The sequence below is a fragment of the Elaeis guineensis genome, chromosome 1 (assembly GCF_000442705.2).
Source record: "Elaeis guineensis isolate ETL-2024a chromosome 1, EG11, whole genome shotgun sequence".
NCBI classification, from domain to species: Eukaryota; Viridiplantae; Streptophyta; class Magnoliopsida; order Arecales; family Arecaceae; genus Elaeis; species Elaeis guineensis.
Window position 1 is genome coordinate 144,129,673 of NC_025993.2, and position 17,549 is coordinate 144,147,221.

Here is a 17,549-nt window from a genome sequence, read left to right on the forward strand (position 1 = left end):
AAAAAAAATGATTTGCTAAAACGTGACTTGATAAATGATAAGTTCCCATCACGTAGAAAGACGACTCCACATCTTTAGCGGCTATAAATAAAGTGTTAGAGCGTAGATTAGCATAAATTTTTGCACTCAAAGCTTGCCTGCTGCATACTTTGTAGACTCATGGTATATGCGATAGAGGAGAAAGTTTTCCCTTGATTATCAATTTGTAGCAAATCTAAATTACATTTGCTTATAGGCAAATGCAAGAAGTGGATTTTGCTAATTTCATATAATTTCTAAGAGCCACAGTGATGATTAGCTAGTGCAACAAAAGGTGCATCATCCTGCACCAAATTCAAAAGCAGCTCTATCTTGCAAATGAAGCAACCGCATAATTAGAAAACACATCGCACAAAAGTAAAGAAACTATATTTATCTGTGTAGCTTGTTACAAAAAATTGTCTATGTGCTTGATTATCTTGATAACCCATGGTTGCAATATTAATACAAATATTAGGTTAATGATAACATGAGTCATATAATAAAATGATAATATTATGAAAACATAGTATTTAAAAATAATATTGTAATGATAATTTTTTTTGATGAAAAAAAGAGGAAAATCCATCCAAATTTATTAAGAAAAAATAATATAAAAAAAGAGAAGAGTACAAAAAAGAAAAAAGTATAGAAGTGAGAAAAAAAATCCCTACATCTATTAAAAATTTGAAATTCAAATTCCTCTTAAACAAACAACAAAGTATCTTAAAATTATATAAAATATCATATTATTAATATAAATATGTAATATCTTATTATTAAAACAAACATTAAGTCAATGAGAACATCAGTAACATTGTAAAAATTATAGTATTATGGAAAGATAGTATTTTAAAATTAATATAATATATAATATCAAATTATACAATGGATGGTGTGTTATTATAATATACTTTAACATATTTCATATTAATAAATGTGGGATATAAGAATTTTATTTTATTATTACTTAAATGCCTATCTAATATGGGAAATAATACCCAAATGCTTTGTTAGAAATGATTTTATCTTTTTTTAATGGAAATCCGATACTGGATGAAATTACCATTTTTGTATTCAAACAAATAACCAAACATATACATCACTAGAACAAAAAATTATTAAAAACTTGCACTATCTATTCTAGTGAATTAAACATGCTCTTTCAATTATTGATTTTGATAACAAATTGAATATGGCTTTGCAAAGGTTCAAAAAAGTTCTAAATTTTGTAGATAGGATATTTGGACAAAAGGCATAGTCACTTTGTATCAAAAAAAAAAAAAAAAAAAAAAGAGGCATATAGTCTAATAAGTCGATAATTTAATATCATAACTAGATCCAAGATCGTCGGCCTACAGGGCTAGGTTACTTTAATTTCATCAAAGAGAGGTTGTACTATTCATATAATAATTAAGGCTTGGTGTCAGGCCAAGCAAACATCAAGCCCATCATAAAAATGAATCATGTTGACTAAATTAGGCTTACACAACCACAACAATGAGTCTTAAAGGTAACCCAAAATGCCATCAAATCTTAAAGACAAGTAGCCGGCCTAGATTAAGTATCTTATTAGTTATATTTAGTAACCAAGGACCTATTTTTGATAAAACAAAACCAGCAATCAACAACATCAAAGATGATCTTTGAATCTATCTAGTTACTCATTGATATTGAAATGTTTTGGATACAATCTTTCCTCTATATAGCAATTTATTTTTAATTGAGTTCAACAAATATCAAAATCCAAATTGATAGATAAGTCACCCATGGCCTCTCCCTCTCATACTCCTAGCAAAGTCTAAGACCAAGCGCGATTAGGTCTAGCCCATAGCCTATTTTTTGCCCAAAACTAGATACATTTCATATGGATCTACAAGCAGTGAAAATCAAATCAATATTAAAAAAGAGCATTTATTTCAACATACCACGTTATATATATATATATATATATATATATATATATATATATATCAAATGCTTTATTCATTTATCTCTCACTGGTCACAAATTATTAATTAATTTTTGATTTTAATTATTTATCCAGTTTAGAAGATGATATTGAACTATTATCTTTCTAGTATCCGTCTTTTAAAATAATCCATTTACATAACTCTATTTCTCATTCAAAAATCATAACAATTTTTTAAATAATTTTAACATAACATAAATTAAAAAATTACATATTTTTCTTTTAAAATATATTGCATGGGTCTTGCTGTCCGTATTTTCATAACAACCAGATATCCCTCATGATGCTTCCAACTTACTTGGAGGCAGTCCATCTTACGTTCTAGATCATGAACAAACTGCTAGATCTCCGGGAAAAAAAAAAACAAAAAAACTTAAATTTCTTTAATCAGTATATTAATCCTAGTCATGAAGCAAAGTTTGGAATTATCAGGGAGATCTCTCGCTAATGATTGCTTGCATCTTCAGACGGTGGATGCCCATGCCAAACCCACTAGAAGAAAGTCTTTGAACTGTGACCGCTGGTTCCAATTCCACCCGCGTAAGTGGGCTTCCACGGTGGAATCGACGAAGTCAGGGGAAACGACATTTTATATCCGGGGAAACGATCAAACAGAGTTCTTTTGAAACGGATGCGGCGTTGCGTGCCGCGAAGTTGGCGGTCATTTGCCACGGGGAAGCCGGGACGTTGTGACAGCTGATCCTTTGTCCGTTGATCCGCTGCTCCGACTTGTAACACCAAGAAGCTATAAACGAGTAATTAAAACGCCATATGACTTTGGGGCCCACAGAAATCGTCTTACGTGGCAGGTAATCATTTGTTACCGTTTTTGGGATCCAACTGAGCACCTTCTTCGAAATCACCGACCTCATTCATCGGTGGATCAAGTGATACACATAGAAGACGAAACAGGTACAGATCAACTCGGGAGACCGCCACCTAAACCAATTTACGTGGGCCCCACAAGATGCACGGAAGCATTTCTTTTTCTCGCTCACTGTATAAAAAGGACAGGAAAACAAGAAGAAAAGTAAACAAGAAGGGACGAAAATATATTAAACAATTTTTAAAATTTTAAATTTATTCGTTCTTTTAATTTCTCCGCCCTCCTCCTCGGCAAGCGGTAAGGAGAGGAACCACCCCCCACAACAAACCTCCACCGCCCCCCCGCCCCCACCCCCCTGTCTGGGGTTTTTAGATCCGTTTCGATCAGATCGGGGACCACTTCGCCATGGAATTCTAGGGTTCCTTGGAGGGGGGAGGAAGAGGGCGCGATGTCGGGGGGAGAGTATGGGATCGAGGACCACGTGGCCCTCCTCAGATCCGCCCCCTCGGCGTCCGACGCCGATCCGGAGGCTCAGGGGCAGCCGGTGGTGACGACGCCGACATCGGCTAGGAGGAGCGGGATTGGCGACCTTCTGAGGAACCTTGATCGTGGCCTCTCTGGCCGGAGCCGGAGCCGCCGGTACACAGACCATGGGGGCTCGCCTCTGGCATTCGATGACGGGGCGCACGACCCCCTCGGCGACGGCGCGCCGCCGGAGTGGGCTCTGCTTCTCATTGGGTGCTTCCTTGGTCTTGCCACCGGAATTTGCGTCGCCACCTTTAACCATTGGGTAAGAAAGAGATCATGCCAACTAACCGTTAAATTCCCCCTTTTGTTACCTTCTTATTTTCCTTTTATTTTTGTTTGTAATTTGAAATCAATAAATTGAGTCCGGCTTTTTCCCATCATGTTTAATTTAGTATGGAACTATGAATAGTAGCCCTTTTTTTTATTTATTGTTGACTATGAAAAGAGTCATCTTTACGAGATGTTTATGTAAGTTATTGGATCCAAAGTGGTTTAGCTTGAATCAGGAAGGGGGGATCTGAATACATTTTCTTTTTAGGGGATCTGAAATCATTAGCAAATTCATAACCATTAGGTCAACTTGGTGTGATGCGTTGGAGCCTTGATGGTATGCTCAGTGCCATAGATAGCTGGTTTTTCTCGTTGCATAAAGGGAGACATTCACAAAATTTAAGGTTGCACAAGGGCAGATTATCATGTTATTATATGGATTTGAAGTGGTCACTCTGAGTTCTTCCAAGTGTATGAGGAACTATTTGCAGGTCTAGGAAAACTAAGCCTTCCTCTTTTAAATTACTGTAACAATTTCACTAGCTTGAAAAGCCTTTTATGCAAAAATACATGTGAGCATGTGAGTTTGATGCCTACAGAATCTATGGAATAATTAATTTGCAAATTTCATTAGTGGCACACAGATAGATTAATCTGTGGCAATTGAACCAAATTTTAAATCAGTTCCATTTAATGGTTCGCTTACAATGAAAGCAAAAAAGCCAAGAACATTCCTACATTTGAGCACGAATGAATGAAGTCATCAAGACAATTGTAACCGATGGCCTATAGACAATTCTACACTCACAATTCAGATGCTTGTTTGCTTTGACTTCCTCTTGTCGAACTCTTTCTGAGTCCTGCAAAATTTCAAATTTTGAACTTGCAGTTACATAATTTTAAAATATGCAAATGTGGCAATATCTTGGACAGGTGCATGTAATTCACGAATGGGCATGGGCAGGTACCCCAAATGAGGGTGCTGCTTGGCTTCGCTTACAGAGACTGGCTGATACTTGGCACAGAATATTGTTGATTCCAGTTACAGGAGGAGTTGTTGTTGGCATGATGCATGGATTACTTGAAATATTTGAGCAGATAAAGCAGTCAAGATCTTCACAGAGGCAAGGTATTGATTTAGTGGCTGCAATCTTTCCAACAATAAAGGCGATACAGGCTGCAGTGACTCTGGGCACAGGCTGTTCATTAGGCCCTGAGGGGCCCAGTGTTGATATTGGCAAATCATGTGCAAGTGGATGTTCAGAAATGATGAAGAATAATAGGGAAAGGAGGATTGCTCTTGTTGCAGCTGGTGCAGCTGCTGGGATTGCTTCAGGTATAGCTTTTAAATTACTTTTCTTGTAGAACGCAAATTATGTCTCTATTTTCCCATATTACTGAAGTTCTGTCTTTTTCATAATCACAAAGATGCAAAGTTTATTAGTAAAATGAGCTGATATTATGCAGAAGGAACAAGGCTGTCTTCTCAATATATTGATGAATTGTATTATCTGGAATCAGTTATTCATTTTCTTTATGTTTGGCTGTTTTGTGATTTCTCTATCGATGAGTTCAATCCTTCTTTGTGACCCTAGGCCTGATTATTCTGTCTATAAGGGAGAACATTATGAGTTTTATTTTTTTCTTAAAAAAAAAAACAAAATTTATTCACTAGATTTTTTTTCATTTATTTGTCACTTATTGATCTTCTTTCTTGTCATGTCGTTTAGTTCACTAGACACATCCAAATGAATTATTATATGATCTTGTTTGGATTTTCAGGTTTCAATGCGGCAGTTGCTGGATGTTTCTTTGCCATTGAAACAGTACTGAGGCCCCTTCGAGCAGAAAACTCACCTCCATTTACAACTGCTATGATAATATTGGCTTCCGTTATATCATCCACAGTATCAAATGTTTTACTTGGAGAAAAGCCAGCTTTTATTGTGCCGACGTATGAACTAAAATCTGCTGCTGGTATTTTATCTTTGTCTAACCCAGTTTGATATTGTCAATGGTGGTTATCAATATATCTTATTGAGGAAACATGCTATTAGCTTTATGGAAAGCAGGGCTAACTTTTGCATCTTGTTTCGTAGTCCATCTGCAAAATTTTAGCTGATCAAGGAAGAAATTATCAATTTCATGTAGCACTTGCTATTTTTTGGTAGGTATGTTGTAAATAAACTGAGATTCATGCATAAAATAATGATCATAAATATATAGGAAAGGTTTGGTGGATGGAAATATTACTTTGATGTCGTCCATCAACATATTCCACCTTTTCTAATGTTATTTTTTCCATTTCCAAGAGACCATTTGATGGACGCACTTGATGATTAAACAAAATATCAAAATTCTCATTTCGTGTATAATGGTCTGCTGTAACCTTTAAGTTGATGGTTCGCAATGGATATGAAAAGCTGTATAAGTATTCAAAGAAGGGCCTTCTTTGGGCTTGATGGGGTCAAAAAGGTTGAAACTTAGGCCTGCTACTTGCTGTTATGGAGGAAGGTATTATTTTGGAATCATAGTGAAAATTTGAAAAGGGTGCCAACAGAAATGTATATCTGGGCGGCTATTATCATTTATCTTTTTCTTGTTTCCAAGTGAATATTGCATCATAAAGTGGGATTCTCACCATTTTCATTATCAATGTTTTAATTGTAGGAAATACCAAAGGCCCAGGTTAGTGTTTCACTAGACTGACTTCTGTTAGGTCTAATTAAGAGGCTACCTAGTACTTTGGCATTCAAATCAATTAAAGGAAGTTTGTTCATTTTTTACCCTTCATCTTTTTCCTTGTCCTCATCTTTTCTCTAATTTTTCTTACCCCTCATCTGATCACATCAGAAACTGAAAACCAGGCAGCTATGAAACTTCATAGCTTTGAAATCCCATTTAGAACCTATTTGTCTTTCCTTCTGCCATCTTACTTCAAGGGAACTAGTTCTCCATTCCTGACAGCCACCAATCAAATAAAGAGCTATTTGGTAGTCTGTCAGTTTTAGTTAAATAGATATCATGAAGCATGATTTTTATGAAACAATTGTATGAGGAACAAGGGGGAGCTTTCTCATAAAATTCAGTTTTAGGGGTGGCAATGCTCAAGTGCTTAACCCATTTAACAGATTCAACTTGTCGTAGGTCAGGTTAGGTTACCTTTTTAATGAAATGGTCAAGTTCGGGTCTAGATTTTTGACCTCTTTAATAAATAGGTCCAGTTTGGGTTAACAGATTTTTGATCTATCTTGCATCCAAACTGACCCGTATGTGGTCCGACCCAATCTACTTGCCACCCCACCTCGTTTTGAAGTTTTGTAATCAGTCAATTTCTCAAAAACAAGTTTTATGAAATGCAAACAATATAGATTTTATAGAATTGATTTATTTTAGTTTTTTGCAATTTTGTCTTAATAAACATAAGAACTGGTGAGCTCCTAAGTCTGAGGCCGGATAAATATATCACATAGAGCTTATAAGTAGAAAGATGCTTCTGAAAGGTTGTGGATATTAATTGACTGACCTGCATAAATTTATGTTTGTATTTTATTCTTGAGTTCATAGTCTGACTGCCACATTCCCTTGCAGAACTACCTCTATACCTTATCCTAGGGATGCTGTGTGGAGCAGTGAGTGTGGCTTTCACTCGATTGGTAGTTTGGTTCACAAAGTCTTTTGAGTATATAAAGGAAAGGTTTGGTCTTCCTGCTGTTGTATGCCCTGCTTTAGGTGGCTTAGGTGCAGGCATGATAGCTCTTAGGTATCCTGGAATATTGTACTGGGGTTACACCAATGTTGAAGAAATCCTACACACAGGGAAGAGTGCTTCAGCACCTGGAATTTGGCTGTTAACTCAACTAGCTGGGGCAAAAGTAGTAGCAACTGCTCTTTGCAAAGGTTCAGGCCTTATAGGTGGTCTATATGCCCCAAGCTTGATGATCGGCGCTGCTGTTGGTGCTGTTTTTGGTGGTTCAGCTGCAGAAGTGATAAATTCAGCTATTCCAGGAAATGCCGCTGTTGCCCAACCACAGGCCTATGCACTGGTAAGTTTTGTTGAATCGTTTAGGCAAAGAACAAATAAAGTTTTGGTTGTTGTAAAATGGTTTTGAGTTTCTTCCGCATACAGGTTGGAATGGCTGCTACACTAGCTTCAGTTTGTTCAGTTCCACTGACCTCGGTATTGCTCCTCTTCGAGCTAACAAAGGATTACAGAATTTTGCTTCCACTCATGGTAAAAGTTCAGCATATAGAAATATATACATGTCTATTTATGTCTTTATGTATGTATGCATGTATGTATGGATGGATAATGCGTGTATCACATTTTCTTTATAGGTTTGTCTCTCTTATAGGAATTCAGTTTCTGTAATTCTTAGGATATTTTTAGTACCCATCCTGCCCTCTCAATTTATATACTTTTGCATTTCTCTCTGTCCCCTTCCTTTCTTTTTCTCAATTCTTATTTCTTCTTGGGCGAATCATGCTTTTTAATCCAGCTTCGTTAGATGTAGAAATAAACTTTTCTTTCAGTTTTTTATGCTTTGTTCAACATTGTTGATGTGAATCATTGATTTAAATTTGAGGATCGATAATCATATTGATGGCTGGCTGGTATGTTATGATCCTTGATATGGGGTGGGATGAATTGATATACCTTAGTGCAAAGAAGAACAAAAGAAAGTGTACGAAATAGTATGGGACATCTGATATGGGGTGAGATGCCTCGATATGGACAGTGTGGTGCAATATGGGCTTAGTTTGCTTAGTATTGACCCCAATCATATTGGCTCATGGCCAAGATTTTCAGAACCATTTCGAACTGGACGGTTTGGGGCGTGCCGAACTGGACCGATGGGAAACCGAGATGGTTTTGGCTTGGAAAGTGGCACACGTTGGCATCGAGGGAGAAAGAGAAGGAAAGAGAAGAAGGGAGAGAGAAAGGAGGAGAGGGAGAGAGGACACCGCCGAAGGCCGACAGTGGCTTGCTATGGCTGCTGGAGGGTCTCGGAAGCCTCCGCGGCTCGACCATCGCCCCATAGGATTTTTAAACGAGCAAGAAAGAGAGAGAGAGGAGAGCGACGTACCAGAGGGAAGCGCAGCTGGCGGAGGGGCCGTTGGAGCTTGTCAGGTGGCCATCGGGGCCATCGGACGGTGGAAACTGCGGGGGTGGAGCCGCAGCCGCGGAACAGGGCCTACTGCCTCTATTCCTTCATCATCTTTTTTTAAAAGGATGATTTATAGTGAAGCCGGCACTCGGCTTGTCGGTTTGACTTAATTTTTTCTAAAAAAATTCAAAAACAGTGAAGCCAGCAAACCAATTGCTGACTTCACGTTGTTTTAGATTTTTTTTAAAAAAAATCTCATGAAACAAGGGCGTCGCCCCTATTTCACGCCTGCGGCACTGCGTGCATGGTCTGTGCCGTCTGATGGCCACGGCGGCTAGTCGGAGGCTATCCGGCGGTCTCTCCGATGGCTTTCCTTCTCTCCTTTTCTTTTTTTCCCCCTCTCTCTATTTTTCTCTTTCTCCCAATTTGCTTCCTTTCCTTGTGTCGGTTCGCATCGATCCGATCCGATACGAATCCGTACCGACCTGTATCGCCGGCCGATCGGCACTGCTTCCGATATCGAGTCCGTGAACCTTGCTCATGGCAGTACAATGCATACCGACCAATATAAGGCAAGCATGCACAATATTTCAACCCTTGATGGAGGGATAGCAAGTAACTCCCTAGCCCATCTGCAGGTGAGATTATTGTGGATCTAGTTGTTGCATTAAGCTTTTAGCCACAATTTTGGAATGTGGTCCTTCATGCATGTGGCAGCAAAATACACGAAAGCTCACCTTAAAGGATTGTTGGATTGCTCATCCAGAAGACTTTTATGTCTAAGGAATGGATAGTTTCTTCCTACACGTCAAAACAATTTGCATGTACAAAGAAGGGATATGTCTAATCTAAGAAGCACAGATAGTTTAAATCACATGCCATATATGTATTGTATCCGTATCAGATAAGGTAAGCAGAATAGATAACGACAGGTGTGTTGGTTGGCGATAGGTACAACATAGTATCAGTGTGGACGATACTAAACTGCAGCATACTAGAACCGCAGAGAGAGAGAGGGAGAGGGTTGGAGAGGAAGAAGGAGAGGGGTGGAGAGGAAGGAGGGTGATAGAGAGGGGACTTGCTCGATCGGGCTTCAACAGGTTTGGACGGGCTTTGAGGGTTTCATGATGAGGGAGAGAGGCCGGATCCAAATGAAGAGGGCTTCAAGTTCTTTGCGACGAGGGAAAGAGGTGAGAGATAGGCCCTAAGAACCATCGAGCAAGGCCCTCGAAAGCGATATTTGTCACTCGACTTAAATTGAGTAGGTTGTGGAAGGGGAAAAGAAGAGAGAGAGGCCAGAGGAGGTGGGTGGGGGGGGGGGGAAGGGGGGGTGAGGGTTCGGAGCATCAAAAGGGGAAGGTGTTTATTGTTTTGAAGAGAGCCTTTGAACTATGTTGGTAATCGAGCAGTCCGATTTGGCATGGTTCATCAAATCTTGGCATCCAATATCGATGCTCTTCGTCGGATATTTCTAGAGTGCATGCCTGAAACTTTTAAGCATCCTATTTTTTAAATTTAAAAAGCACCTTGAATCCTTCATAACTACACTTTAGATGCTATATGAAAGGGAGGATCAATTTTGTACCATATTGATATTTATATTAGATATAAAATATGGATTATGGTTTATGGAATAATGACTAATAGTGAGCTGGTAAAAGACAATACCACAATATCAAGTATGGACTATGTTATTTTGACAGCCTACTAAGTTTTATGGATGCTTGTTTTGCATGCATCCATATTGTAACTCATTGACAACTAACATTGTTTTCTACCCTTCTTTAGAAAAATCAACTAGTTTTAAAATTTTACAAAAATCAACTGGTTTTAAAATTTTTCTTTTAATCAACTTTCATCATACATGGATATGTATTGCAACTCATTAACAATTAATATTATTTTTACTATTCCTTGGAAAAATCAACTAGTTTTGAAAATTTTCTTTTAATCAACTTTCGGGCATATATATACATACATATGTACATGGTACGTACATTAGATACTGCAGCTTATTGACAACTAATATTATCTTCTACCATTCCTTAGAAAAATCAACTAGTTTTAAAATTTTAGAAAATTCAACTATTTTTAAAATTTTTCTTTTAATCAACTTTCTGGGGTATTTAACGTACATATGTACATATATAGATACAAACAAATTGCAACTCTTTGACAAATAATATTATTTTCGATCATTCCTTGGGAAAATCAACTAGTTTTAGAATTTGAGAAAAATCAACTAGTTTGAATAGTTTTCTTTTAATCAACTTTCTGGTGTATTAAATAGTCTCCCTTCCTTAGTTGATGTTGGGGGAAAATTTTTCTTGGTCTCATGTTCTTTGAAGCACAATTTTGTGAGACCAATCTATGACTTAACCCCACTTGTTTATGCACATTCTCGTATATTAACTTCTGTCTATTCTTGTTAAAGCAGTGTTAAGCTGATTTTCTGCTTCATTTGAAGATATCCCGTAGGGCCTGATAGTACTTGGTCGTTTAAACAAAATTCATGAACTTTATTCTTTATTTTGGTGCCTTGAAGTCATTCATCTTGTTGTTCACAAACTCAATTTTTCATAAGGTCCTTTATGCATATGATTGTCAAAATTTGGTATATGTAAAATAAAAATGGAATCATTCAATGATGATTTAACATGTGATTGTAATATGTGGTTATGATGATTCATGTGGTATCCATCCATGGTCCGATTCTAGTAAGCTACACTGTTAAAAAAATATAGACATTTCTAATGGAGCTTTCTAGGTTACCTAAAATCCACATTACTGAGAACCTAAGAATATGATGAAAACTCTTTTTCATCTTTCAGTTTAGCAGGCATTCTAGGGAGATCATCTCGCACTTATGTGCTTTTGGATTGCATTAGTTTGTTGTTGAATCATAATGATTATACTGCACTCTAGTCTAGTAATGAACCATTAAGTTTATGAATAATGAACCTAATATGAAATGAGGCATTCTACTAGCTGATCCCTGGTAACATGCATGACTCAGTATTTGTGCAATTCACAAATGAAATTCAGGTCTTTTTGGTTATTCATCAAATCCAAGGAAAAATAACTCAGAAGTTTGCTGTCCTAATCATTGTATAATATGATAGTTTAAGTTCTCAATTTTACCTATATGGGTGAAAAGTGAGCAAAGATGGATTGTGTATTTGCTGATTTAATGAATCCTTTAATCTTTTTTTGGTCAACAGGGAGCTGTTGGTTTAGCAATATGGGTGCCTTCTGTGGCAAACCAGTCCAAAGATGGTGATATATTGGAATCCAGGTTACACGGGGGTGGTTATTCTTCACTTTCATCTGCTGAAAACAAAAATGAAGCTGTCTGGAGAAGACCTGATGGAGGAGACAATCTTGAACTTTCTACAATAGAAACTGGCATTCACCAACATGGAACTATTAATGAGGAAATGCTTCTGGATGAGCTGAAGGTTCGATTCTCCATTTTCTTGTAGTTGGTGATCAAGCTGTGATGTAACTTGCTTTGTTAAATTTTTTTTGTCAAACATATTCAATACTTTTGATCAGATATGGTTAGAGTAAGGCATTTCTGCTATCATACTTTATTAATTCACAACTAGTTTATTTTATCAGGTTTCTCAGGCCATGTCAAAGAATTATGTTAAAGTTGTTCCGACAGTCATGTTGAAAGAAGCTATAAAACTTATGCACGATAGTCATCAAAGTTGTGTTCTCATTGTTGACGATGAAGAATTTCTGGAGGGAATTCTTACACTGGGTGACATTCGGCGGAGAGGATTAGAGGCACGTGGACAGACTCCTCGTACTCCCAAGGGTGATTCAACTGGTTTGGATGTATGTAATCTCTGAGAATTTTGTTGCCTGTTAGTTTTGATTATCATCTTATTGTATGAATATAATGGTTAGTTATAATATGACATATCAAAATGTTAAGATTTTTGTGGAGACTATCATACAAAGCACATTTTTTGCTCTCACACAGAGAGAGAGAGAGAGAGAGAGAGAGATGTCATGCACAGTAATTATTCTGTACAATCCTCTGTCCAAATGTGCACGGGGCTTCAGGCTGCACATCGGACTCTTCGGACTCTTGATACAATTAAGTGGCTAAGTGGACAAACGTACGAATGTAGGTCTGCCTTGGCTGCACTGGTCATAGCATAGCTCTACATAGATTTATATAAGCAACTTTAAGCTTTGACGTAAGCACATGCAGAGGTATTCATTGCATTATCAATCTTTTTACATATGTTATGATGCAATATATGTAAATGGGTAAGGAAGGCTCCAGGTTAGGTTGTAATCAACCTAGGTATAATCTATCTAGTAAGTTATCATGTCTGTGCACCATACTGGACTTTTATCCAGTTTGCACAACTTTCAGCCAAACCTAATCCATCTTCCTAGGTAGCTTTTAAGGTAAATTATCAACATCTATACTAATTGATAGTTTCATTAAGAAATAGCAGGCATGTAAGTGTGACCACTACTATCTGGGTCACCTTATTGTAGTGTGTATTCTATCATAATCTTCCACATTGACCATCATTAAATCCCACTTAAATTCTAAACCCAACCTCATTCAACTTGACAACAGACATTTTAAGATTTCCAGCTGGCTTTTTTATTTTCTAGAAGCTTTTTAAATGCATATATTATTGACTGGAAAATTGTTTTGCAGGTGAATAGTTGTCTCATTTCATCATGCCTTACTCGAGGGTTCAACTATCGGGGGAGTGAACGTGGACTATTAACCTGTTTCCCAGACACAGACTTGACAACTGCAAAGGAGCTTATGGAGGCCAAAGGAATCAAGCAGTTGCCAGTGGTCAGGCGTGGTTGGGGCTCTAGAAACAAATGGAAGCGTAGACTGGTTGCTCTTCTTTGCTATGATTCAATTGGGCACTGCCTTAGGTCAGTATTTCTGGTTTCTATGCTCACACTTTTGCTGGATTAATGGATTAATTGACTTCTTGGTTCCAGTTTTTGAACTCACTTCCTATTTGCTACGCCAGAGGATTCAAGAGGTGCATAAAAAGGGGAAAGTAGTGTCTGAGATCTCAACTCACTATTCACTAGACTATTATGCCATTGCCTAAAGAATTAATGAGCCTTCCTAGAACAGATTATTTTTAATTGCTTCTCTTCTCAGTGTTAGTTTAATAGAAGTCCATGATTCTTGAAAGAAAATAAGTTTACATCCCTTTATGTAACTGTGTTATATCATGATAATACTGGAAGTTATTGCAAATTTTATTGTTAGATCCCTGATCTTTACAAACTTTTTGAGGTCTTTGGTCTTCTATTTGTTAACTATTATATTCTTATAGATGTAAATTAATGTTGATCCAATTTAATTTTTCAAGTCGATATTGATTGATATAAATACGCAGCTTTTCTCTGATGAAATTATAAAAAAAATATTAATGTTTAATCTTATAAATATATCCTCTCATGATCAACATTAACATAATCATTATAAGGAAGAAATCACAAACATGAACCTTTCACATCTACCAGCTGAGTTGTAAATCTTGGAACATGCCCTTGGACTGACTGGCTGCTTGTGTTTTGGACATAGCGTGGAAAGAAGTCATATTTACCTGCCTCTTATTCTGACAGGGAGGAAGTGGAACGCCAGAAGACCATCTATCAGCAAAGGAAAGAAGATCTTCTGGAAATCACCACAAATGGGCACTGACTATGTACAGCAAATCATCTAGTTACCTTTTGGAGTTCCTCAAACAGAACACATAGGCTATCTAGTCCGATAGCTACTTCTACTATGGAGCACACGAGTTGGAGGATCCCTTCAGTAAGCATGTTGCAATGCATAGGTTCTGTTTTGCTGATTTTGATCTTGATTCTATGTGCCATCCCCACTGTATGAGCCAGGTTCTATGCAAGGAATCTTCCAAGTCAGTGGATCCATTGGGGAACACAATACTGATCTGGCACATTCATCTGCAGCTTGTAGTCATATAATGGATTTAAAGTTGCAACATGTCACACAATCTTCTCAGTTACCATGGGTAATTTAAGGAGGGAGTAGGGTGAAAGGTACCCTCTATATGGTGATAAGCTAGTGCTTTGGTATTCAATGTAAGCTGATAAACATTTTTTTCTTTTTTTTTTTAAAATTTTTTTGTACTTATTTTTTTGAAGATATAGATTAAATTATATGGATAACTGATTTCTTTTCTGGTTTCAACCTATGCATTTGGGGCCATTGGGTCATTGACAGGATGTTGTAACTCGGCTAAAACGAGTGATGGTGCTTGTGTACGATACTAGAGAGACAGACCGTCCAATATCTGCAATGTTGTATCATACACCCAACAACAGAGTGGGTCCAAAAGGTTTTTCCACCGAAGAATACACTTTTGGGTTCGTGACTTTGTCATATGAAGTTTCTTTGGAGGTCTTGATATAATAAAAACCTCTTCTGTACTGGTAGACATTTTTGAGATTTGTTTTCTTCCAGAAGGGTTTAATGAAGCACCAGTGGGTTGAAAACTCCGGGCAACGTTGCAAAACTGGTACTCAAAACTGTTTCGGTCTGCCACAGTGAGCCATGGTACGGTCGATACCGTTTGCATCTCATATCGAGACAGGTTTTTGACCCTTCTGTTTGTATATACTTCCAGCCATGATAATTTCAGCAATTGATTTGGCCGATTTAACTTGTATGTCTATATAATAATAATAAAATGATATATAAATATTAGAGATGGCATTCTATATTGAGATTTAAAATTATAGTCAATGCTATATATCAAATTTTATTTTTTTATTTTTTATATTTTTAAAAATAAATAATATAAATAATATAATAAAAATAAAAAATATTTTAAATTATTATAATTTAATTTTATTATAAAAAAGAGAAGAAAATAAGAAGCAGACAGACGCGATCATCAAAAGTTAGAATCTTTTGTCCTTCTTCTACCTCATTGTTAACGTCGCCTCCGAAGCTTGTGTTTTCTATTTTCGGCTTTCTGTTATCGTTCCTTTTAAAAAAATTAAATTTTGATAATGTCCATCATGGTGGAAAGATGGAGGAAGCTCTTTAGAAGCAAACGAAACATCATCTAGACTTGACTCTATGGTACCCGAGTCTCCATAAAGCTATTCGAGTTAATGCGTAAGAAGAGAATAATCTTTAAGGTTGTGATTTACACGGTGGTTGTGGAAGGCTTTTGCAAAACAACGAAGTTTGATGATCGAAAGATAATTTTTAAGAAAGATGCAGAAAAATGGGATATATCGAAAATTTTTAGCTATGCAGATCTGATTCGGGGCTTGTGCAAAAAGATAAAATTGAAAGATTTTGTTGAGTACTACATGGAGATGTTGGATGTCAGACATTTATCAAATGCAGTGATTTTTACTGGTTTGGGAGACCATCTTTGGAAAGAAGAACTCTCGAAGATCCTTTTGATCTCATCATGGGATTAATTGGTGAGAGTAATCTTTAATGTAAAATTTTATCATTATTATCAATTAAATCTCCGTAACTCGGGGGTTAAATGCTAGTTGAATAGAAACGGGCTGATTTACACCATGCTTGTATTGGCACGCTTGGCGTTCAGGTCCTCGTCATGTTCACTTGGACATAAGAATAGGTCGAACCAAGCCAAATTCAGAACCCAAGCACAACCTTTTGGTGTGGAGGAACAAACAGGGGAGAAGCCCCGACCTATATTCTCAGAAAACAAGAACCATGAGCATCAGCCAACAAAATAGAATTGGTCTTTGCCAGTATTGGATCACCCCGCTTCCATCTGCTAATTTTATGTGGACAATGTGTGATTGGCAATACCCCCCTTCAATGTAGCTAGATTTTCAAAATGGAAGGAAACGCACGCAGGGTCACAAATACGTGCGATTTCCTTTTTCTTTCTCCAATTATGCAATGCGAGAATTCACGATAGATTCAACAATCATGGCTGGCGATTTATAGATCAGATTTAGGAACTTTTAACTGAGCCCGAAAGAGGCTTTGTTAGGGTGCAATCAACTGTGGAGGTGGAGTCACTGGCAATCTTGACAGGTCTAACTATAGTCTAATTTTGTCAGGCTATGAATGCTAGGGAGTTTGAGGGACTTCCGAAGGTATTCCGTGTGTCAAAGTTTCAGCTCATGTGCAGCAGAAGACAAACTACTCCTGCAGCAGAGCCGAAAGGCAAGAGCAAAGTTGTAATGATAGAAGACGTGCTTTCATTTCTTTTCTTGTTGAAGATGAATAGGATTAAGTTGCATCCCTCCAACTACAAGGTTCAGCCTGGTGATGATAAATTAGATAGGTTTTGTTAATATTGCTGCAAGAAGGGTCATGGCATCGTGGTCAACAGCCTGATAGACATGCCTACTAATCACCATTCATCATTCGCCTCGTGTTATCTTTACCTTCGATGTTTTCATCTAATTGACACATAGGTTAAAGACCATAAAAACATGTGATTTTCATTATTGAGGCATTTTTAGGGATATAAGTCATGAAAAATTATCTGAATCTTTAATTTGAATATCTAATTATTGATTTTGGAAATGAGAGAAGAGCATACCCACTTCTGTGTTGAGAGGAGCAAAATCTGTCTCTTGTAATCTTGTCTTAGATGCTTTTGTTTTTAAGCGGTTAGAACAGGCTCACAAGGAATACCCCTCTCTTAAGACAAATGGAATTAGCCAGACGTCAACAGGCCTACATCATTCAATTTGGACTTATTTATCTTATTTTATTTTATTTTGATAAAGTGGTTCATTCAAATAATTTTTGTATAAATATAATTAAGTAAATCAGAAAATAAAAAATCTT

At 37.1% G+C, this 17,549-nt stretch overlaps 1 protein-coding gene across 1 annotated transcript; it reads left to right on the forward strand.

Annotated features, from left to right (window-relative positions):
- Positions 1–3,142: 3,142 nt before the first annotated feature.
- Positions 3,143–14,838, forward strand: LOC105038994 (chloride channel protein CLC-f). Its single transcript, XM_010914951.4, has 9 exons — positions 3,143–3,606; positions 4,548–4,950; positions 5,397–5,591; positions 7,206–7,660; positions 7,744–7,848; positions 11,944–12,180; positions 12,344–12,565; positions 13,413–13,645; positions 14,354–14,838. Exons 1-9 carry the CDS (start codon positions 3,265–3,267, stop codon positions 14,430–14,432), a joined length of 2,271 nt encoding a protein of 756 aa, XP_010913253.1. The 5' UTR covers positions 3,143–3,264; the 3' UTR covers positions 14,433–14,838.
- Positions 14,839–17,549: the final 2,711 nt, after the last annotated feature.

Bases quoted from the DNA above. Each gene is read 5' to 3' on its own strand.
- LOC105038994 (XM_010914951.4), top strand. From the start codon at position 3,265: ATGTCGGGGGGAGAGTATGGGATCGAGGACCACGTGGCCCTCCTCAGA. The intron at 12,181-12,343 runs GTTCGATTCTCC...TTATTTTATCAG, and splicing joins TGCTTCTGGATGAGCTGAAG to GTTTCTCAGGCCATGTCAAA. The intron at 12,566-13,412 runs GTATGTAATCTC...ATTGTTTTGCAG, and splicing joins GTGATTCAACTGGTTTGGAT to GTGAATAGTTGTCTCATTTC.